The 22,689-nt window shown below is 53.4% G+C and overlaps 1 protein-coding gene across 1 annotated transcript in view; it reads right to left on the bottom strand.

Annotated features, from left to right (window-relative positions):
* Window positions 1-16: 16 nt before the first annotated feature.
* The window catches only part of CPNE5 (copine 5), a 98,352-nt gene continuing 75,679 nt past the window's right edge, over window positions 17-22,689 (bottom strand). Inside the window, exons 13-22 of the mRNA XM_030929487.1 lie at window positions 22,304-22,379; window positions 15,411-15,464; window positions 12,207-12,268; window positions 7,451-7,497; window positions 5,626-5,807; window positions 4,627-4,754; window positions 4,289-4,391; window positions 3,500-3,557; window positions 2,924-2,997; window positions 17-1,718 (exon numbers count right to left, since the gene is read on the bottom strand). Coding sequence (XP_030785347.1) covers window positions 1,500-1,718; window positions 2,924-2,997; window positions 3,500-3,557; window positions 4,289-4,391; window positions 4,627-4,754; window positions 5,626-5,807; window positions 7,451-7,497; window positions 12,207-12,268; window positions 15,411-15,464; window positions 22,304-22,379 — 1,003 coding nt within the window. The 3' untranslated portion in view covers window positions 17-1,499. The remainder of the gene's footprint in view (window positions 1,719-2,923; window positions 2,998-3,499; window positions 3,558-4,288; window positions 4,392-4,626; window positions 4,755-5,625; window positions 5,808-7,450; window positions 7,498-12,206; window positions 12,269-15,410; window positions 15,465-22,303; window positions 22,380-22,689) is intronic.

Genomic DNA, 22,689 nt, shown 5'->3' on the forward strand with positions numbered 1-22,689 from the left:
AGAAAGAAAAACATCATGCTTTACTAAAAGAAACAAATTTACTTCAGTTTAAGGCAAATTCCACACAGAGACTGTCTCAGGGACGGGCACAGAACCAGACACCGTAGAAACACCACCACCATGCATGACGGGGAAGCAGAGGCAGGCAGAAGACGGGGGCCTGGCCTGCACCAGGCACGGAGAGGTCAGTGGGCTGAGGAGCTCCATGCGGCAACAGGGACTGGCATGCATGACCTGCTCCCCGAGTGGGCAAAGGCGGCCGGGTGGGCCCAGGAGGGAGATCCCCTTCTTCCCCACCTTTCCCATAGCAGGGGCAGGCGCTCAGGCTCAGATGCCAGAGCCCAAGGCTGAAGGACTAGGGTGTGTTTGGGGTGATGGGATGGGACAGGGTGACACAAAAGCCAAGGCGGCCTTGGGTAGGGTCACATCAGTTAGGAGTAGGATGTGGGGGAGCTGGGCATGGAATGAATGACCCTCAGGATGTCAGATCTAAAGGAAAACCTGGGGCCATCTGGTCAACCCTCTTGTCATACAGACATGGAAACTGAGGCCCAAAGGTAGAAGGGCCTTGCTTGGGTTCCCACATTAAGCAGTGGGGGGAGGCAGGGCTCAAACCCAGGGCTCCTGTCTCCTAGCCTCGTGGGATACAGGGCAAAGAGCAGGGGCGGTGTGGGAGCATGGGGCTGAGCCACTCCTTACTCAGGCCTCCAGGTGGGCAGAGGCGTGGGCACCGAGGGCCCTGGGAAGCCTCTGGAGGGAGGAGGGGATTCCTGAAGCCAGGAGTCAACCGTGGAAGTGCCTGTGGGCCCACACCAGGGAGAGGCCTCCACAGGCTGTGTGTCTAGAACTTGCATCGTACTGAGCTCAAGAGGCACCAGAAAGGGCCCTGTGCTGAGCAGCCTCCGCTTCAGGCCCATCACATGGCTGACGGCCCATGATTACAGCACCCTGTGGGTCCCCGGGGCTCCCAATGCATCCAGTGTCCCTGGGAGGGGGCACATGTTCAGGCCTTCCTGCAAACCCATCAGCTTCATGGGGTTCACTGGAAATTGGGCACAGGATAGACCACAGGGCGGGGGTCAGTGACAGTAGACACCATGGGTGGATGGGACGGAGATGGGGGGCTGGAGGAGGCCGAGCCCAGGCTTCAGGATGACAGGGAAGCAAATAGGATTGCCGGGGGCGGGCGACAGGGACCCCAATCACCCCTATTGTTTACACCTTCCTGACTGGGCTAGAGCCAGGTACTGGTGAAGAAGAGAAGGGCGAGGTCCCTGTGTACCCCGCTGTCACCTGTGCGCCCCTAACTCCCTGTGTCTGGGCAATAAGTGAGGCCAAGAAATTGAGGAGGGGTCTTCAGAAGTCCCACCCCTTGGCAGCCTGCCAGGCACACAGATGCCCCAAAGGCCGGGCAGGCCAACTTCGGGGAGGCTGGGGCCCTGGCCTCCTGTTCGCCTGGCCTCTCCCAGGCCCCAGCCACCTGCCTGCTGAAACCAGGTTCAGATGTGTGTGTGCAGGGGGGACGCAGGGGGCGTGCGGGCTGGGGACTGCGAGGGCGAGTGGGTTGGTGCTGCAGGTGGGGGACGTGGGCGAATGCCCTGTGCCTTCATGTAGGACACCAGTTGGTCAGGGATCTCTGCCAGCACGTCTCGGGCCAGGCGGGCCATGCTCAGCACGTGGTTGCCTGTGCGGTCCACGTAGTCCCGGAAGGGTACAAACTGGCAAACGGGAGGGCAGGGTCAGGCAGTGCCTCCTGTGGGACCCTGGTCCCCAAAATCTCCAGGCCTGGGGTTGCATCCCCACGCCCCTCCCAGCCTCTGCCCACTTGACTCAATCCCCCCATCTTTGTGAATTACCTGAGGGACTGTATCCCCCAACTCCCTGGGTTTGGGCAGTAAGTAACTATAGTCATAGTCACTGTTCTTTCATTCACTCGACAAATACTGAGCCCTATTCCACACCAGGACACAGCATGGAACAAGATTTCTCTACCTCGGCACTAAGCACAGCACTCAGTAGGTGCTTCCGAAATGCCAACTGAATCTCCCTGACTTCTGGGGCATGTGCCCTCCTGGGTCTCCCCCGACCTGTCCAGCAGAGCCCTCTCTCTCTCTCTGGCCTCTCTTCATTCCTTTTCTCTCTGGGGCTAATCTGGCCAATGCCTAATGCCAGGCCCATCTGGCTTCTTCCCAGAGGGTGTCCTCCATCCTGAGCGCCTCCTCCGGTTCACTCCTGCCTCCAGGCCTTGGCATGGGCTGGTCCCACCTCCCAGGTTGTCCTTGCTCTGGTTTCCAGCCCCTGTGTTTGGTCTCCACCCCTGGGATACTGGGCCCCAATTTTTAAGACAAGGGGGTATGGAGGATGTCAGCTTTGTCTTCTGCATCTTCTAAGCACTAGGGCCTCCTCTGCAGGGGATGAGTGGGGGAAGTGCTTGCGGAGGGTGCATTCTTCCGCCTGACTGCATGGAAATTCCCTGAGGACAAAGATCTTTCTGCTCATTATATTTGCATCCTTCATGGAGATGCTTACATTGATTCAGTTAACCAAGCAATGCCCATTCTTGGAGAAGGCTGCAGCAACGCTAAAGACACTGCCTCGGCCTTCAAGGGGCAGAAAAAAACAGAACGAGGCTGACCACAGAGGCCTGGGGGCTGAGGAAGGGCTGGCAGAGGGTTCTGGCCTCTGGCTGGGCACCCACAATGTTAGGAGTGTGTCCCAGGAGTGACAGAGAGGGGCCCAGCCCAGAGCACAGCATGGCTGAGGAGTGACTCCTACTCCCTTCGGTGACGACTGGGGCACTTTGGGGCTCTCGGTGCCTCCCTCCCAGGCCCTTCCCCAGGGAAGCCCCCAAAGGGGGTGTGAGGTCCACCTGGCTAGAGGGGCTCTTGAATTTCCTGTGGGACAGGCAAAGTCTGGGCTTCACCTGGACAATGTCACGTTCAGCCAGCTTCCCCCGGGAGGAGATCCGCACGTCGTCACCATCCAGCTCCACCATGGCTGTGAGGGGAGCAGTGTCATGGGGGCGTGAGATTAATGGTGGACCCCTGGGCCTGGCAGGAGAGTGGACTTGTCCTTCCATCCCAGGCCAATCTGGGGCTGAGACCATTGGCCCATGCCCCGTGTTAGAGACGAGGAAACTGAGGCCGGGGCCAGAAGGAGCCCGATCAGGTGAGCCTCTGACTTCGAGCCCAGTGCTTTGGCTCCCCACCCTCCCCAGACTCCCAGGGCTGGAGGAGAAAGAAGTGACTTGGGGCCTCCTCCCCACAGCCTTGGGATGTGGGTGTGGGTGCACACCCAGATCTGACACACCCCTCCCTGCGCAAACAAACGCACCCCACACCCTGCACACTCACCCAGACACACACGCCCAGGCGGGAGCTCTTACTCTTTCGGGAGGGATCATTCCCAGGGGCCCGCAGCCTCTGAGGAAACATCTGGGGTGGGAGCAGGGGTACGTGGCTAGGGAAGGAAAGGAGGGGAGGGCAGCAGCTGGACTCACCGTCGAACTCTGCCTGGCCCACGCCGACGATAATGATGGACATGGGGAGCTTGGCAGCCTGGGAGACAGCATAGGGGGCAGGGGAAGGTTGGACCCAATTGGGACCCGGTTAAAAGGAAGGAGAAATCAGGGGCAGGGACAGGAAAGGGTGGGCAGGAAAGAAATGGGAGAGTGAACGTGGAGAGACAGAGGAACACAGAAAAGGGGGTACGGGGGTAGGGAGAGGGAGGGCACTCAGATAAAAAGTAAGGGAAACCAAACTGTGGCCCGGAGGAGAGAGGGAGGGTGGTGGGGGGAATGGGTCATAGGTCTGCTTTGGTGAGTCACCCCTATCCCTTCTTACAGGGAGACCACTGACTCAGAGAGCCGTGTTCCTGGGCTTCCCCAACCCTGAGCCTCCCCTCCCACTCCCTTGACCTGGCCAGGTCGGCCTGGGGAAGGGGCAAGCAGTCCTAGAGATGGGTTAACGAGGGAGCCATTGGGGTCTGGAGGGAGTAGACAACCCACTGTGACTAAGAGGTGGGAACAGTGCTCACCAGCCAGATCTCTCATGATCCGGGCACCCCTTCCACTCCCCAGAATCCACTATCCAGCACCGGACTCTGCAGCCAGAGGCCGGGAGGTGGACGAGGGCAGTGGGGCCCAGTGAGGGAGGGAAAGGAGAAGCCCCGCCCAAGTCACCTCCAAGCATTTTCCTAAAGTCAAGGAGGTAGGCACAACCCCAGGGTTCCCCTAAGGGGGAGGAAGACACCCCTCAAACCACCTCCCCACCGCACACTCCTTGCTTACGTTGACAATGGCCTCCTTGGTCTGCGCCATGTCCGAGATGACCCCGTCCGTGATGATGAGCAGCACCGAGTACTGGGAGCCGTCCTGCACGGCCGCTGCATTCCTGGGTGGGGCAGGCAGGGACTGAGGTCTGTCTGCTGGGCCTCTGGGCATGTTCCCCGATAAACAAGGACCCTGAACGCTTTGGAGGATGACAGCTCTTGGGGGAATCTCTTCAGGGTCAGGGCTCCCTGAAAGGCAAGTGTGTGGGAAGAGACACCCCCTCCCACCACCCAGAGGCAGCCAGTATGGAAATGGAGGCCTTGTGAGTGCCTGGAGGCGGTGGCAGTGGCACTTACCTGGCCACGTGGGTGACCACGGGGGCGAAGTTGGTGGGGCCATAGAGCTGCACCGTGCGCAGGCTGCGGTGGTAGGCCTCCAGGATGCCGTCGATGCCGCAGCACGAGGGATTCTCCTGGTTGCCATTCTGGGGGAGAGAGGGCGGGGAGGCTGAGCCCAGGAAGAAAGGACGGGGGTGTGCAATGTATGGGAACAGAGCCCAGGTGGGGAGGCCAGCAGGCCTGGGCTCCCCCAGCTCTTCTCTGGTGTGGGATGGTGGGGCAGGGGAGGGAGCTCCCAGGGCCCATCTTGAAGCAACACATGCTTCAGGTGAGCTGGGTCCAAACCTGCTCCTTACCCAGCTCCTTGTACCTGTTCAGAGACGCCCCAAGATCCCTGGCTGCTTTCCTCAGGGAACCTTGGGTAAACCCACTCTGCCCAAGTGGGTCTGAGCAACTCAGGAAGGACCTGTGGCTTATCTGTCCACATGCATACTGGGCCCAGCACAGCGCTCTGCACCCTCAGGCATGCGAGGGACGTCTGCTGTGCCTGAGTGTCCCCAGCTCATGGGAGCCAGGGAAAGGAGTGGCCTGTGCAGTCATCTCCACAGGGCCCAGGCCGCCCAGATGCTGCTGCGCTCCACATCACCCTGGGGATCCACCTCATCCCATCTCAGCACCGACTCAGGGATACCCAACCCACACCACCTTGTCCGCTTTGCTGGGGCCCTGAGGGATGGGTCAGCCACAGCTCGCCTCCACCTCCGCCTGCGTCTTGTCAGGAACAAGGAGGCCAGAGCCAGCTGTGGGCAGGCAGCTTCAGATGTGGAGGGGCAGCATCTGTGATCAGGGAAGGGGATGGGTTTCTGGAGCCCCCCTACACACAGCAGGCAGTCTACCTCCACTGAGGCTGAGCCTTAAGTCCCTGGGCTCAGAGGAAGGGAAATGTCCCCCCACCCCCACCTTGTCACCACACCCCCAGCCTGGTCAGTCCTCTCTCCTACCAGCGGGACCTCCTACCAGCGGGAACTCGTGGGACACCCTGCCATCGGGGGGCAGCTTGGCCCCGAAGCCCAGGGCAGGGAACATCTTGTCGCTGTCGTAGTGCTGGATGATCTCTCCGACGGCGGTCAGCGCCAGCGCGTAGGCATTCAGCTGGTAGGGACTCATGTAGTGCAGGGATGTGGATTGTGAGGGGTTCCCTGCAATACAGGACATGGGAACCTTTGACCATCTGGACCCACCAAGTCACCCTGGGTTCAGAATGAAGAAGGGAGTGTCCAAGAGCACCCCTAACTTTTATTAATCCTTGACTCCTCTCTTTCTCTCGTATTCTATATTAAATCCTTCAGCAAAACAGATCCGGAATCCCTCCTCATTCTCTCCTCCTCCCCATACCACCACGCTCTTGCTTATAGGATGCAGCAGTTTCCTAACTGATCTCCCCGCTTCCTTCTGCCCTTGTGCCTCCAGCCCATACCCAGCACGGCAGTGACTGAGCCTATCCGCCTCAGAGAGATCATGCCTCTCCTCTGCCCAAAACGCTCAACGCTTCCACCTCCCGCAAAATGAAACCCAAAGTCCTCACGAGAACCCGCAAGGCACACATGAGCTGGCCTCCAGGTCATCTCCTACCCTCCTCCCTGTCACTCGCCAGTCCCAGCCTCACCAGCCCCTCGCCATTCCCACCTCAGAACCTTGGCGACGGCTGTTCCCTCTACCTGGGACACTTTTCCCCAGATGTCCACGTGGCCTGCTCCTTGGCCTCTTCAGGTCTCTGCTCAAGTGTCACCTCCTTAGTGTGATCTTTTCTAAGCAGCCTATTACATATTACAGCCTCCCCCAATCCTTCCTATCCTTCTTCCTGGCTTGATTTCCACCCCCCAGAGCCCTCTTCACTACTAATATAGTCTATATTTAACTTATTTGTTCATTGATGGGAGGGAGTACAGCACAGATTGCCAAGATACCAATCCTGTCTACCTCCTACTAGCTATGTGATCTTGGGTAAGTTCCTTAACCTTAGCCTTAGTCTCTTCACCTGTAAAATCACAGCAATAATAGTTCCTACTTCATAGGATTGATATGAGTATTAAACAGGTGCTATCAATATTATGATAACTATCCTCAGTGTTATTATTACTAAAGCCCCTCCCGGCTCTGATTACCCAGTGCTCTATGATGCTAGGACCTACAGCTATAAGAGGGGCTCCTGACACCTGTTGAGGGCAAGACCTGGGCATTTTTGATTGGTGCAAAAATGAGCACTGAGCACCCCTAATAGAGTCCAGAGCCCAAGGAAGGTTGTGATGTTTCTAATCATGTGAAGTTTGGCACTGTGATTGCTCCTAGTGACCCAAACACAGGCTGACACCGGAGAAATTGGGAGGAGGGAAGGAAGCCAGGGCAGCCCCAGCCAGGTAAAGACCAGGGTCCCTGGGCTGGATCCTGCCTCCCTGAACACCACAGAGCTCAGTCTTGGCTGTGGTTCTCCACTCCAGCCTGTGGGTTGGACCGCACAGAGGAGCTGGGATTTGATCCCGGGGGAAAACATCTCCAGGGCTCTCCATAGGCCCAGAGTACACACGATCGCATTCCCCCAAGGGGACTGGGTGTTCCTCAAGGACAAGGCTGTGGTTCAGAGCCCAGACTTATGTCAGTGGTCCAACCTGGGGATACCTCTACCATCTTGGTTGTATCTTTGGTCCTCCAGACCTAGGTACCTCCTCTTTGGTGAGGAAGAGGCCAGAGAGTATGAGAATCGTGGTCCCAGCCAGGGCCAGACACCGCAGCCCTTAAAAGTGCTCTCTTCCCACCCTGCTCTTCTGTCCATCCCCCAACTCACCATTGGAGGCAGTGAAATCAATGGCCACAGTGAAGTTGATCTGGGTCCTAGAAGAGGGAGAACAGCAGGGGAGTCACCTGGAGGGAGGCAGGGCTGTAGGGGGGGACAGTGCTAGACACTGGCTACCACCCTGGCTCTGCTGCTTGCCAGGTATGTGGCCTTGGTGAAGTCACTCATCTCTTTCTAGTTCCGGAGTGCTGAGATAGTAACGCCAGCTATGCCCCCCTAAAAGGGCCAATGAGCATCAGAAGAGTTAGGCAGCATGAAAGCTCTTTGAAGATGATTGTGTTCTGTGTGGGCATGCGGCTATGATCACTTATTTCCTCCACAAACCCTGCCCCTGGGCCCACCTGAGTAGGCTGGGTGAGGTTGGGTCTCATTGGGTTGCTGGCTCAAATTTGGAGTGAGATTCGGGACAAAAACTCATTTGACAAAAAAGAGATTCAAATAGACATTATGCATCTCCTAGAGAAAGTATAGAATACCACCCATGAAGTTATCTTACCAAAAAATTGAACCTGATTCTGATTGAGGCTCCAGAGCTGTCTAGTCAGTTACAGGAAATACAGGGGACAGAGGAACACATTAAATGACACCACAGGAGATGCAGCCAGCAAAATCCAGTCCTTGGGAAACTCTGTAGAAGCACTACCAGAGTCAGCAGCAGCACCATCTCCTGGGAATATGCTGGGCCTCTCAGACTCCGTGTAGCTCTCCTCAATCTTTTTTTTGAAAAGAGGTCTTGCTCTGTCACCCAGGCTGAAACGCAGTGGCGTGATCACAGCTCACTTCAGCCTCAACCTCCTGGACTCAAGCAGTTTTCCCACCTCAGCCTCCTGAGTAGCTGGGACCACAGGCACACACCACCACACCTGGCTAACTTTATTTTTCTTTTTGTAGACATGGGGTGTCATTATATTGGCCAGCCTGGTCTTGAACTCCTGGGCAAAAGCAATCCTCCTGCCTTAGCCTCCCAAAGTGCTGCGATTACAGGTGTGAGCCACCACATCTGGCTAAATATTAGATTCCCTTGGTGGGGTACAGGAATCTGTGTTAGCAAGCCATTCAGGTGCTTGGGGGAACTAAATGAAAAGACAATTAAGAGACCAACCTACCAATCACAGCCTATGGTTCTTGCCTGGATTTCTGACTGAAACAAATCAATTTTAAAACTATAAGATAATTGGGGAGATATAAACACTCACTAGATATTTAATATTAAGGAATTGTTAATTTTTTAGGTGTGGTTATGGTATTGTGGTTATGTTTTATAAAAAGAGAGTCCTTATGTTTTAGAGAGACATCCTAAAGCATTTGGGGATAAAATATGATGGCTGGGATTTACTTCAAATTGGATATTAAGAGGCTGAGGTGGGAGGATCAATTGAGACTAGGAGTTCAAGGCCAGCCTGAACAACATAGTGAGACCTCAAAAAAAAACCCACTAAAATAAAAAAGAATAATAACTGAATGAAGGGGAGAGTGCGCAAAACAAGACTGGCTGTGATGTGGTAATTGCTGAAGCTGGGTGAAGGGTACTTGGGGGTTGATTATACCTTTTCTCCACATTTGCATGATAAATCTCCACATTTCTCTGATAAAAAGTTAGGTTTTGAGGATTCAGGTTCAGGATTGAGACTTTCTGAGGGCTTGGCTGTTCCAGGTTCTGTGCCAGGTCCAAACAGAACAAAGCTGACAAACACAAGTCCCTGATAAAGTCTAGTCTTACGGTGCTCATACAGCAGTGAGCATAGAATCACCAGGGACACTTGCTTAAGAAGATTACAGGGCTCCACCCCAGAAATGCCAATTGAGTTGGTCTGGAGTGGTGCCCAGAATCTGCCTCTTGAACAAACGTCCACTGCCTTCATCCGGGGATTACGAGGACAAGAGGCTGGGATCACATTAGGGGAAACTCCGTTCTAGTAATTCTGTTAGGACTATGGATGATGTAAGATCAGGTAGGCCTCACCTCACTTGCATTTAGCAGAAGGTGCCTATCAGAAACCACAGCTCTATCAACAGAAGGTCCCTATCAGAAACCATGTGATACAGCTGAGCTGCTGCTCATGGAACCCTAACCCCCAGGGAAATGTCAAGGACATGGTCAGCAGGAGACCCAAGCCAGGGTCTGCTGGCCACAGACAGTCATCCCCACCCTCTTTGCCCTCTTCTGCTGGCTGGGGGCAGAGCATCCAGAGGATTCCAGGCAGTAGGAGAGAAGGAGCCATAAGCTAGCAAGAGCCTGGGTTCCTGAATGACTGCATGGATCATCTCCCCACCCAACCCTGCCATCCCACAGATAAAAACAGACCTTTATTCGTATGAAGGCTTGAGATTAGAGAATTATGTGTTACAGCAGTTGACCTACCATACTCATCTGCTGTTTGTTGTCACCTTTCAGTGTGGAATATAGAACACATGCCTTTGTTAGAAGTAGGGAGACATTTGGAGGTCAAAGTCCTGCTCCCAGGGCCACTCTTGGGAGGAAGATTCTGGGCTGTGGGACTATACCGGAAGGACACTGTTGGATTGGCTCTTCCAAATACAGGGTGAGGGGAAAGGCAGGCCTTACTTTAACTAGTCCTCCTCTGCTCTGGGTTCTGAAAAGCCTCGGGAAACAAAGCAATTGGAAAGCAGATACTCTTGTGGGAAAATTACTCGCAGCAGCCTAGTCTCTCCTGCCTAAGAGTAGAACACAGGGTGCTGAGCAACCAGCTCCTCCTCTGACAGTGAGGCCAGGGTACCCATACCCTTCCTCCTGGGTCCAGGTGGCAGGTGAGGGAGGCCAGGGAGGAGAGGATCCCTAGACATCAGCTTCCTGCCCAGGCATGCATGCCAGGCTCTCAATCCCTGCAGCCAGCTCCCTCACTGAGGTTTTCCAGAGAGTTTAAAGAGAAGGCTAGCTCTGGGGCTACAACCTGCCCAGTATGGGTGGCACCAGCTTAGCTCAGCCTCTGAGGGCTCCTTTTCGATGAAACCTCACAGCATCCAGCCCTTTAACTCATCAGCCTCCATCTTCATCCCACCCCACCTGCTAACTGCGAGTCAGGCAGCCAAGACCGATTCATTACTACAGAATGAAAGGCAGCATGTTATGAGAGAAGGAACCCTGCCACCATCTAGGCGTGTGGCTTCAGGCAAGCTCTGTAAAATGGGGATAAGTGTCCTGATCCTGCCCACTGTGTTCTGTAAGTTGGGGGTACTATGCAAATGAGAAAAATAAACAGGATGGGCTCACGCCTGTACTCCCAGCACTTTGGGAGGCCAAGACAGGCAGATCACCTGAGGTCAGGAGTTTGAGACCAGCCTGACCAACATGATGAAAGCCCATCTCTACTAAAAATACAAAAATTAGCCGGGGGTGGTGGCACATGCCTATAGCCCCAGTTACTCTACTTGGGAGGCTGAGGCAGGAGAATCTCTTGAACCCGGAAGGCGGAGGTTGCAGTGAGCCGAGATTGTGCCACTGCACCCCAGTCTGGGTGACAGAGCAAGACTGTCTCAAAATAAAATAAAATAAAATAAAATAAAATAAAATAAACATAAATAAAAACAAACAGGATGAGGGGTGTTTGAGAGTTGCCAGGTGCTATGGACTATAAGGGGTGACTGCTTAATGGGATTCAGAGGGAAGCAATTTTGATGGGGGAAGAGTACAAAGGCAGGGTCTGGAGTCAGCCCAGAGGAGGGACAGGTAAGAGCGGAGGAGCCCCTAAGTGACTGGAGGCAGGGTGTGTGCTCAGTGGGTAGGAGGAGAGCTTGCAGCCTTGAGACTACAAGTTCAAGGCAGCAGGGAGTGTTGTCATGGGAAAGTGGGTGTGGCTTCCCAGGACCTGACTTCTCCCTCTGCCCTGGAGAACCAGGCAGCCAAGGGCCCGCTTGGCTGGGATGAGCCTTTGGCAGCTGCTTCTGCCTGTCTCCTTTCCAGACAGGTGCAGTCACTCACCTGCGGGCTCTTGGCTGCCCACACCCTGACCTGGCACCTGTCCTGGCAGGGAGCACGCTGGGTAGGCTCTATCCTTACAGCCAGGCTCTTTCCATGAGCTGCTGGCTGGAGCCTCCTGGCTCCTCCATCTGTCTGGGCCTAGACACTGTCCCTGGTGGTTCTTTCTGCTCCTTAAACTCGTGTTTGACCACCTGCTGGCCCCAGGACCAATCCCTGGCTTATCCCCAATCCTACTGCCCTTACAGGGCCCTAATAACAGTGAGCAGGTTAATCATGGTCCCCTCCTCCCTTCCCCCAACCAGACAGATCAGAGGTGTCAGAAGCTCAGAGCTGGAAGGAACCTTAACACTTACCTACTCTGTTCTCTTTGTGTACAGAGGAGGAAACTGATACCCAGAGAGGAAAAATGACTCGCCCAAAGGAACCCAGCAAATTAATGACAAAGAGGGTTCTAGAACCTGGGCCTCCTGACTCCTATTGCAGGGTTCTTTCTACCTCCCCAAGTCCTTGGCTCTTTGTCACGGAGTCCCTACCAGCTCCAGGTCCAGTCTCTGCATGCAGACCTGACATGACCCAGGCCAGCCTCCTTGGCTCAGGAGTTCCCTCCAAGCTGCTCGGGATGTGGGGATGTGCAGGGCTCTGGGTGAGTTGTCTCAGCCCAGACACCAGGGTTTGCTCAGAGCCCAGCACTACAGCCTTCAACCAGGGCTTTGAAGAGGCCAGGGTGGGGCCAGAGCTGGTCCTGTCGGTGTGTGGGGCCCTTTCCCTCTCCCCAAGGCCCATGAAATTGGCTGTATCTCTTCTCACCCTCCTTTGATGTAGTCAAGGAAGGTGCACTCTGACTCCACAGCAAAAGAAAGCAGGGTGACCTTGAAAACAAAAGGGAGCTTAGTCAGTGGGGAGCCTGGGGTCAGGGGAGATGGGTTACGATTCAAGAGCTGACATTGACAAAACACTCGGCATGTGCCAGTTTTGCATGCATGATTGCACGCACTGCCCACACCACCCCATGAAGTACTATTATTATCCCCACTTTATAGCCAAGGAAACTGAAACTCAAAGAGGTGACGCAATGTGCCCAAGGACACTGCCAGGGCAGAGAGGAGATCTGAAACCAGGGTGTGTCTGACTTCAGAGCCTGCACTCTTGACCTGGATGGAAGGGTCCCATCTGTGTCAGTGGAGCTGGAGTCCAAGCCAAGGGCATTAGTTTCCTCTAAGTGGGCACTGGCTCTCCAGCCCTAGGGGCCTGGGGTGGGGTGTGGAGGACAAGGGGGCCCTCCTGACATAGGCCTAACAAACTGCCAGTGCTGACCAGCTTCAGGCTTCCATGTGCCTAGAGCTATTAGTCCTGAAATGTGCCTCCTTGGACTGTGCTTATCTTAAATCTTACCAGTCCCATCTCATCCCTCTGAGACCCAAGACCCTCACTCATAAGCAGCCCATCCTTTCCCCAGAGGTAACTGACCACCCCAGGCCCCCTCCCCCAAGCAGAGGCCTTTTAACCTATGCCCTGGCAAAGTTAGCTTTGGCTTTGCCAAGACAGGCAGCTACCTGGCAGCTCAGTATCATAACAATTTAGAATCAAGGAGACAAATGAAAGCCTGGCATCCTAGGCCAATTAAATGAGGCAAGATTAGGGCAGAGGATGTTTCACCTGTGTAAGAGAACGAACTCCTATCTGGTAGTTTGAGAGTCCCCTATTTATGAAGATTCAGCCATTTTTACAGGTTCACTGGGAGGGCCAGGTGAGAGCACCACCCTTACTTGGCAGTAAGCCCCCTACCTACTGTGGTTAAGGTGTTAGGCACCTGGATGAACCACAGGCCTCCTTCCAAGTGTGGCAGCTCAGACTCACTAGGAGTGGACCATGGCAGTGGCTTCAACCCTGACTGATGACCATGAGGTGCCCTGGGGAGCTCTTCGATCATCCCGCAGCCCAGACCCATTATAGCAGTTTCTGGAGCTGCATGAACGTTTCAGAGATCTTTTTATTTTTAGTTCTTCACGTAAGTCTAATCTGCACGGAATGACCACTCCCTATTCCAACCCCCAGGACGAAGCAATGCCCTAACAGCCCTAACCATGCGGGTTCACCCAGGGGCTCTCAGGGTGAAAGCAGACTTTCCCCTCCTCAAAGTGTAGTGTCCCTAGACCAGCAGCATCAGCATCACCTCGATGCCTGGTAGAAATGCAGAAATGCAGATTCTTGGCATTTTCACAAGATCCCCGGGGGATTCTGTGCACCGTAAGTAAGGGATGAAAGGCCCACTAAACGCAGATTCCTGGGCCTCCTAAAGTGGAATCCCAGGGAACAGGCCTGGGTGTCTGTATTTCAACAAGCTTTCTGCATCCTGGGTGATTTTTCCTGGTGAAGACAGGGAAATGCTGGAGTAAAGGAAAGTCAAGAGACCTGGGCCTAGTCAAGAGACAAGGACCCGCTCTGTCTCCAACTCACTGTGTGACCTGGGACAAATCACATGCCCTCCCCAGGCCACAGTTTCTTCATCTCTAAAGTAAGAAGGCTGGACGAGAGCAGTGGTTTTTGAACCTTTTTATTCCCAGCTGGGGAATGCTGGGGGTGCTGTCTTTCCTAGGGGAATTTGGGAAGCTGTGGGAGAGTTTTAGGGGTTCTCATAATGACTAGGACTCTACTGGTAGCTATGGGCAGCGGCCAGGGGTGCTAAACATCCTGTGAGATGAAGAATTTTCCTGCCCAAACGCTGACAGCATCCCCACTAAGAAACACTGCAGCCTGGGACAAAGGAAATATGATTCCAAGCCCCAGTCTGTGAAGCAATTACAATCAAAGAAATGGTGTTCAGTCCCCTTTGAATGAGCAGAGTAATTTTACAGTTCACAAGCCTGCATCTCCCATGTGTCTGTCACAGCTGCCCTGTGCAGTGGCAAGGTGGGGATAATTTATTAGTCCCACTTTACAGACAGAGAAAATGAGGTTCCTCAGAGGAACCCCAGAGCTCCCGAAGACCTCTTCTAGGTCTGGAGATACAGTCTGCCTGACTCAAATGACCAGGCTTGGTTGCACTAGCCATGGGCCTCTAGAGTGAGGAAGGAACACAGAGAGGATGAACTTGGGTGTGTTTGCACTGCAGACAGTGGCTTGTTCTAGAAATGCACTGTGAGCTCCACTTCAGGGCCTTTGCACGTGCTGTTCTCTACAGCAGGAATGCTGGAATTCCCTTTTCCCAGTATCCTCAATACTTCCTCCATTGCCTGTCCCTTTACCCTTTATACTTTTTCCATAGCACTCATAATCAACTGACACACAGGCGTGTGTGTGTGTGTGTTTGTTCTGTCTCCCCCCACTAGAATATAAGCACCAGGGATTTGGGTCTGTCTTGTTTCCAGCTGTATCCGATGCACCTAGAACAGTGCCTGGTACACAGTAGCACTCTGTAAATATTTGTTGAATAAACATACGAATGTCCTGAAGACCAGCCCCCAGAAGCCACTAGGCTGGCGTGTCATCCCAGGAAGGTCACAGTTAAGCAGGGGCAGCGCCTGTAGCAGCTGCCAGCTCTGGAGTGAGATGTCATGTTGACTCCTGTCTCTACCACTTTCTAGCTGTGTGACCTTGGCTGAGTCACTTTCCTGCTTGCAGCCTTGGTTTCCTCTTTCATGACTAGGGGATGATAATATCTGCCTCTCAGGTCAACAACCTGTGAAAAGCACCGACATGGGGAATTTCCCAAGGTAGGGGCCCAATAAATACGACTTCTCTTCCTCTTCCTTCCTGCAGGAAGTCCCGTGGGTGTCTCTGCAATTCCTCATGGTAGATACAGCCAGCGCCTGTTGTATGGTCTGCAAGTCAACTCCCTCCCCCGGCTGTTGCTCCATCTGCCCCACCCCTCCCCACCCCATCTCTCTTCCACGTCTGATTCCCACACTCTGCCTGTGCACACACACAGACGCACGGGCCTCCCTGATACCAGACCTAGCTTGGGGCTCAGAATGTCTACACCCGGCTGCAGAGAGGGGTGTGGCTACTCACTGTGCCAGAATTCACGTATTTCTTTTTCTTCATTTTCTTTTTCGGGTTTACCACCTGCAGGAAAAACCAGTTACCAGGTAAGGCGTGCTTCCAGGCAGTCAGAGTGGGTCTTAAGGGCTTCCACCCACCCCTGGGTGTGGTCCAAGCCCAGCCCCATTAGAGTGTGGGGTGTGAAGACCATGGGGGCCAGGGGAGTCGGGTTTAAGGAGGTTTTGTGGGAGACTGGTATTGAGTCTGGATTACACAACTGGGCTCTCCGATCAGACCCAGGGTCCCACGATCAACCATGAATATTTATTTAACCTTCTCTCCAACTGCTCCCTGGAACACACCCTCCACTCAGTACAGCCAAAGAAGTCTTGATGTTGCAAAGCGGCCCTGTCCGTATCTGTCCCTTGTGTTGGTTGAGGCTGCTCCCCTCACCCAAAATGCAACCCCTTCCTCTCTCAACCAATTCCAATCTCCCCTGTTTCTCCTTTGGGACCCAGCTCAAGGGCTGCCCAGGGCCTCTGAGGCTCCTCTCTCCATCACCATCCCTCTTACTTGGCAGCAAGAACCTCTTTAGCTATTCTTTGAGTGTAAGCTTTAACTTCCAAACCAGACCTGTGTCAGACAAATCATGGGGCTAGGCTCAGAGTAGGTGCTCAGAGAAGGCTTGTTGGTGGCTAACTCACCGGTCTCAACCAGGGGTGATTTTACCCCCAGGAACATTTGGTAACATCTGGAGACAGTTTTGGTTTTCACAACTGAGGGAGTGAGTAGAGGCCAGGGATGCTGGTAAACATCCTACAGTATACAAGACAGCCTCACCGGGCACGGTGGCTCAAGCCTATAATCCCAGCCCTTTGGGAGGCCGAGAGGGGCGGATCACAAGGTCAGGAGATCAAGACCATCCTGGCTAACATGGTGAAACCCCGTCTCTACTAAAAAATACAAAAAACTAGCGGGCGAGGTGGCGGGCGCCTGTAGTCCCAGCTACTCGGGAGGCTGAGGCAGGAGAATGGCATAAACCCGGGAGGCGGAGCTTGCAGTGAGCTGAGATCCGGCCACTGCACTCCAGCCTGGGCCACAGAGCGAGACTCCGTCTCAAAAAAAAAAAAAAAAAAAAGACAGCCTGCGGACCCCCACCAGACTTCCGCACTTACTGTATTTGTATTCTCATTTGACCCTCACCACTTTTTCTTTGTTTTGTTTTTAATAAAGGAAGTCTAAGGCACAACTTTTCCTTAATGTCCCATCAAACAAATCCAGGCAATTCACACCTCCTGTGCTGCCTGTTGGTTTCTGGTGAACTCATTTCCCCTTTCCCTGTCTTTGTTGCCACAGAGGCCGTCAGCTGATCTTTACCATGGTCTCTTCTGTCTGGATGAGTATTGCTATCTACTTCCAGAAAAAAGGAAACTAAAGCTCAGAGACACCAAGTGATTTGCCTAAGGTCACACAGCCATCTGGGTAGTGACAGGATTAGAAACCAGGTTTCCTGCCCCCAGGCTAGTGGTACATACATTGGTGCCACCTTGATAACAGATACAAACAGATCTCTTTGACATATATTTATGGGATAGGTGAAAACATGTTTCTTCTCCCTTGGAATCATCACCTCTGTTGGAGAGAGAAGATATATCCTCAGGGCAAAAAGTGACAAGGGCCACGGAAAAAGGGGGATCACAGAAGTGTCAGGGGAGTTGGAGGAAGGAAAGACCACTCTAGGTGGGAGTGTCAGCAAAGGCTCCCTGGAGCAGACAGTTTCGAAGGCAGACTTAGAGGGACAAGAAGGCTGTGGGCATGGAGAGATGGATATCAGAGGAGGTTCTGTGGGAGAAATGCATAGAACCCAGGCCCAGTTTGATGGCAGAACCACAGGGTATAAGAGTAAGTTGGGCTGGTTGGAGGAGAGCCTAGAATGCCCAGTGAAAAATGTCTGAAGGGCATTGCAGGGAACTCTGATGACCTCCAAGCTGGTAGAAGACAAAATCAGAGCAGGCTCTAGGACACTGGGGCCTGGTGGAGGTGAGTGTGAGGGGAGGAGGAAGCACATCCAGGAAATATTTGCCTGGTTCTGCCACGTAATAATAGCTGTGTGACCGTAGGCAGGTTACTTAAACTCAATGTGCCTCAGTCTCCTCATCTGTAAAATGGGAATAAGAAGTACCTGCCTCCTGGAAAGGTATGAGGATTAAGTGGGCCATTGCAAGCAAAGTGCCTAGAACAGAGTTTGGAATGTAGTAAGTATTATCTATAAGTGTCTGTTGCTTTTTTCTTAGACAGGGTCTTGCTCTATGGCCCAGGCTGGAGTGCAGTGGTGGGATCATAGCTCACTGCAGCCTCGACCTCCTGGGCTCAAGCAATCCTCCCAGGTAGCTGGGACCACAGGCACATGACACCATGCCTGGCCATTTTTTTTTTTTTTTTTTTTTTTGGTAGAGATAAGATCTCACTACGTAACCCAGGCTATTCTCAAACTCTTGGGCTCAAGCAATCCTCCTGCCTCAGCCTCCCAGAGTGCTGGGATTACAGGTGTGAGCCACTGCACCCAGTCTCAGTTGCTATTTTTTAAAATTATTACTACTACTATTACTGCCACCACTAGTCCCTACGAGAGGTAATGAGGACTTGGGGGTATTGGGACAGGTGATGAGCTATGGTGGGAACAGCACTGTCAAGAAGTGACCACGCCTCTTGGGCCCTGAGAGTGGCTATAGAGGTTCAAGAGAGGGAGGGGTTGGGGTGACTAGGTAGACATGGAAGCAGCTGGATTTGGGGCACAGGTGGGAAGTTCACGTGGGAGGGCAGGCAAGCTGTGCAGGTAGAAGCTGAGAGCCTGGGCGAGATGGTGAGACAGCCTGGGAGAGAAGACCAGAGCACCCTCTTTAGCACTGGAGGATGCCCCCTCCATGGGGCTACCCAGAGGGTGAGGTGCTCACAGACACTTTCATGGGAAAACAGCTTAAGTAGGCAAGCTGTTAAGATGAGGGCAAAATGGCAGCCCCAGTGCTGCACTGTGCCTCAGTTTCCCGATCTCTCCCTTGAGGGTGTTGAACTATCAGAATGGAGAGCATCTCAAACTTTTGCTCCAACATAGCCCTCCCAGCTGGGGAGAACGAACCTGGAGTCCTGAGAGTAACCAAAGATTTGGCCACAAGCACATTTCTTCTAAGCTTTCTATGTTATCTTTAAATTAGCCTGTATTCCACATTTCCACTCTCTAGTATAACTGCTTTAATGTTAAAGCAATGCTCATTCTCAGATCCCTGTTTACCCTGAGGTTTCATGCTCCCAGCCTCAGCCTCTCCAGTCCTGCCATGGTGAATCCCATGCAGGGGGGCCAGCGCCACCTAGGGGCCAGCCCAGGAGCCGCCCCTCCACTAAGTCGCCTCTTTTCTCTCTTCTTGGTGGTCAGGCCGGTCTGAATCAGGTCTGGAATCCGACCTCCTATGCACATTAGGTGGGGTGGGGTGGTGGGCACTGAAGGGCTCCTAGGAGCCAGGAGAGCAGCAGTGAGTGCAACACAACCCTCACCCTGAGGACTTCATGGTCTTTGAGGGAGTGGGTAGTGTCACAAACAGAAAACAGCCAGAGGGGACCCCAGGAGTATGGACAAGTGTCCACTCCAGGCTCTGGGGTGCAGCAGGTGTGCAGGTGGACACAACTTCCTGGAGGAGGAACACCCACAGGGAGGCTCCATGGACCAACAGTTCCTACCCAGGAGAAGACAGGAGGTGGAGGCACCATGTGAATCAAGCCCTGTAGACTGAGACAGTACGGCGGTTCAGAGAGCCTCAGATGGCAGGACAGGGCTGATTGTGGGAATGGGCAGAGGGAAGGGGCAGGGGCCACTCCTAGGGGCCTCCAAAGGCATGCGATGTGTGTTTCTATTTACATGCACAGCCAGGCGTGGTGGCTCACACCTGAAATCCCAGCACTTTGCGAGGCCAAGGCGGGTGGATCACCTGAGCTCAGGAATCAGAGGCCAGCCTGGGTAACATGGCAAAAACCAGTCTCTACCAAAAATACACACACACACACAAAATCGCCAGGGTGGTGGTGTGTGCCTGTGGTCCCAGCTACTTGGGAGACTGAGGTGGGAGGATAACTAGAGCCTGAAGGCGGAGGCAGAGGTTGCAGTAAGCCGAGATTGTGCCACTGCACTCCAGCCTCGGTGAGAGTGAGACTCCGTCTCAAAAAAAAAAAAAAAAAAAAAAAAAAAAAAAAAAAAACCAAAACAAAACAAAATGAAAAGCATGCATTCACAGATTGCGGGTGGCTGGCTGGGGAAACAGCATCCTGAACGAAGGAGCTTGGACTTCACCCTGTAGGTCAGTGGATCTCAGCCGTTGTGGAAGCATCTTTCAGGATCTCCTCCCACCTCCCGTGTGCGAACCAGGCTAAGGTGGTGGGTGGAATGCCCTGGACAGGTTTTAAGCAGGGGAGTGATGTGGTCAGATCACTATTTTGGTGGAGTACTCTGGTTACCATGTAGAGGACAGAAGGAAGAAAGCAGGTTGTGAGGAGGCTGTGGCAAAGCCCCACACGGGGGAGATAATGAGGTTGGTGGTGGTGGCCTGAGATGAAGGGAACCATGTCAGAAAACATTGGTGGTAGAAGGGCAGTGTTTGGTCGTGGACTGGATATGGAGTGAGGGATGGGGATGTTAAGTATGACTCACCAGGTGCCCTGAGCCCCCATGATGGGAATATTTGAGATGAAGCTGGCTGGCCAGGAGGAGGGGAGTGCTGTGGGAGGTTTAGCCAATGCATTCAGTTTTGGAAGGCTGAGCCCTAGGAGGGGCCAGCAGACAGCTGGACATAGGAGCCTGACACCAGGGCAATGCCAGGGCCCGAGGCATGGGTCTGTATTGGCTGAAGCCTCTTTCCTCTTCAGGCAGTTCTGATTCTAGCAAAGCCTTCCTGCCCCAAACCGGCCTCCCTGCGGGACTGCCAGAGCTGAGCTCGTTTTTCAGCTGATGGCCTTCCAAAGTGTGAAGACAGTGCTTCCGCCTCCCAGTGTGGTACTTTCTCTTGTTGATTACAAAGAAGCAGGGATCAACAACTGAGAAAACAAGTCAATCGAATGCTTTCTGCTCTTGGCCTGAGAGAAACGGCTCCTTCCCCACCTGTCAAGCACCTTTACAAGCCAAGCTCCGAGAGATCTGACCCCTTCCCTTCACCTCCCTAAAAGCTCCTCAAAGGAGGCCACAGAACGGTGGCGTCTGCTTCTCTTTGCCTGGGGTGGGGCGGGAGAGCAGGGACAAAGACAGCTTCTCTCTTTGCAGATGCAGAAAACAAAGCAATGTACTGTATTAGAGCCCTTTCAAAGAAATTCATCCACACTCCATCTTTACAATAGCCATGTTCAATCTCCTTCAGCATGTGAATGTATAACAGGCACCTACCATGTGCCCAGCAGTGCCCTGGCCAGTGAGAGGAGGCAACAGAAAGGTCTGTCACCTCACTGGCCCTTGGAAAGTCTACTTGGAACACAAGACCTGCCCACTCAGAACCGACATACAGGGCAAAGGAGTAGGGGTAGCATGGGATTTGGATTCAGTGATAGAACTCAAGGCCAGCTCTTCAACTTCGCTGGCTGAGTGGCTGCTAGCGTGAGGACAGTGCCAGGATGGTAGGATGGTTGTAAAGTGTGAGTCTCTGGGTGCACAGTGCTCAGCAGATGATGACAGAAGACAGTGCTGACCTCTGGGTCAGGCGTTGTTCCATTAACTTATTTAATTCTCAGTTTGCATGGCACAGAGTGGTTGAGGGACTTAGCCAAGGTCACACAGCTAGTAAGTGGTAGAGTCAGGATATGAAGCCAAGCAGTTATTTGGGTTATAAGTATCTGCCATTAAGTGGTTTTGGCATGAACCATGACGTCTGTGGAAGCTCAGACAAGAAAGAAAGCACGGGGACAAGAGTGGCTGGGAAGACCTCTCAGAAGAACAGGACGGGAGCTAGATTTGGAAGATGGGGATGGAATTGCAAGAGGGAGAGCACACGGTGGAATGCGGTGGCTCAGGCCTGTAATCCCAGCACTTTGGGAGGCCAAGGCAGGAGGATTGCTTGAGCCCAGGAGCTCAAGACCAGCCTGGGCAACATAGTGAGATCCTGTCTCTACAAGAAATTTAAAAAATTAGCCGGGCATGGTGGTGCATGCTTGTGGTCCCAGCTGCTCGGGAGGCTGAGGTGGGAGGATCGCTTGAGCCTGGGAGATTGGGGCTGTAGTGAGCCAGGGCAACAGACTGAGACCCTGTCTCAAAAAAAAAAAAAAAAAAAAGAGGGAGAACACACACACACACGCACACGCATGCACACACATGTGCACACACATACATGTGCGCGCGCACACACACGCAGATATTGTCCCTTGGGGGCAAATGCTACTGTTACACCTCCAGAGAGATCAGCTACCTTGTCCGAGGCTCTCCAGCTCTGGGGCTAGAACAAAGAAGGTATCCTGACCTCATTCTCTTGAAGTTTTCATACTGAAACAGGTAAGATACTCAGCAGGCCCTGAAACTGTTCTGATTGAAAGCACAAGGCCACCTTGAACTCAGGACCTCAGGTCTCAAGCCCAGAACCTTTGTACACTGGCCCCCACTGTGCTCCTATCTCTCTCGCTTGTGGGAAGCGCTCTTTATAGGGGCACTATAACTCAGTGATTTGGAATCAGCCAAGAGCGGGTCGTTTGTGTCTTGATTTTGCCACTTACTGAACAGTGGAACTTTGGGCAAGTTCTCACACTTCTCCAAGACTTGGTCTCCTTAACGGTAGAATGGGACAATAACGCCTATCTCTCAGGGAAACACAAAGCCCCCAGCCCACTGCATGGCTCACTATAGTCCTCAGTGACTGGGCCACTTAGCAGTGCAAACCCCGGATTTCGGGTGCCCACCTCACCTCATAGATGTTGAATTGGCTCTGCCCACGGGCCAGCTCCCGGTAACTGGTAGTGAACTCCCCAATGAAGTCATGGCTGCAAGGGAAGACAGCTGCTGAGACCAAGGCCAGGCTGGGCTCTGCCTCTGCCCAGCCCCAGCCTTGCACACATCCATATTTCTCTGGCTCCCAATTCTACCTGAGACTCCACTCCAGGGGCACATGCCAGCAGACAGGCTGGGTCCGTGGGAAGAGAGCCCAGTGTTGCCCTCAGAGGAAGATACCCAATTGTCACCCAGCAAAGAACAGGGCCCTGGAAGAACGGCACCCACTTCTACTTGGATCCTTGTTTGACCAAGGGTATTTGGGGGACAATTGGGGAAATTTGAATATAAAATGAATAGTGA

Source organism: Rhinopithecus roxellana, chromosome 4, assembly GCF_007565055.1.
Source record: "Rhinopithecus roxellana isolate Shanxi Qingling chromosome 4, ASM756505v1, whole genome shotgun sequence".
In the NCBI taxonomy this organism is placed as follows: Eukaryota; Metazoa; Chordata; class Mammalia; order Primates; family Cercopithecidae; genus Rhinopithecus; species Rhinopithecus roxellana.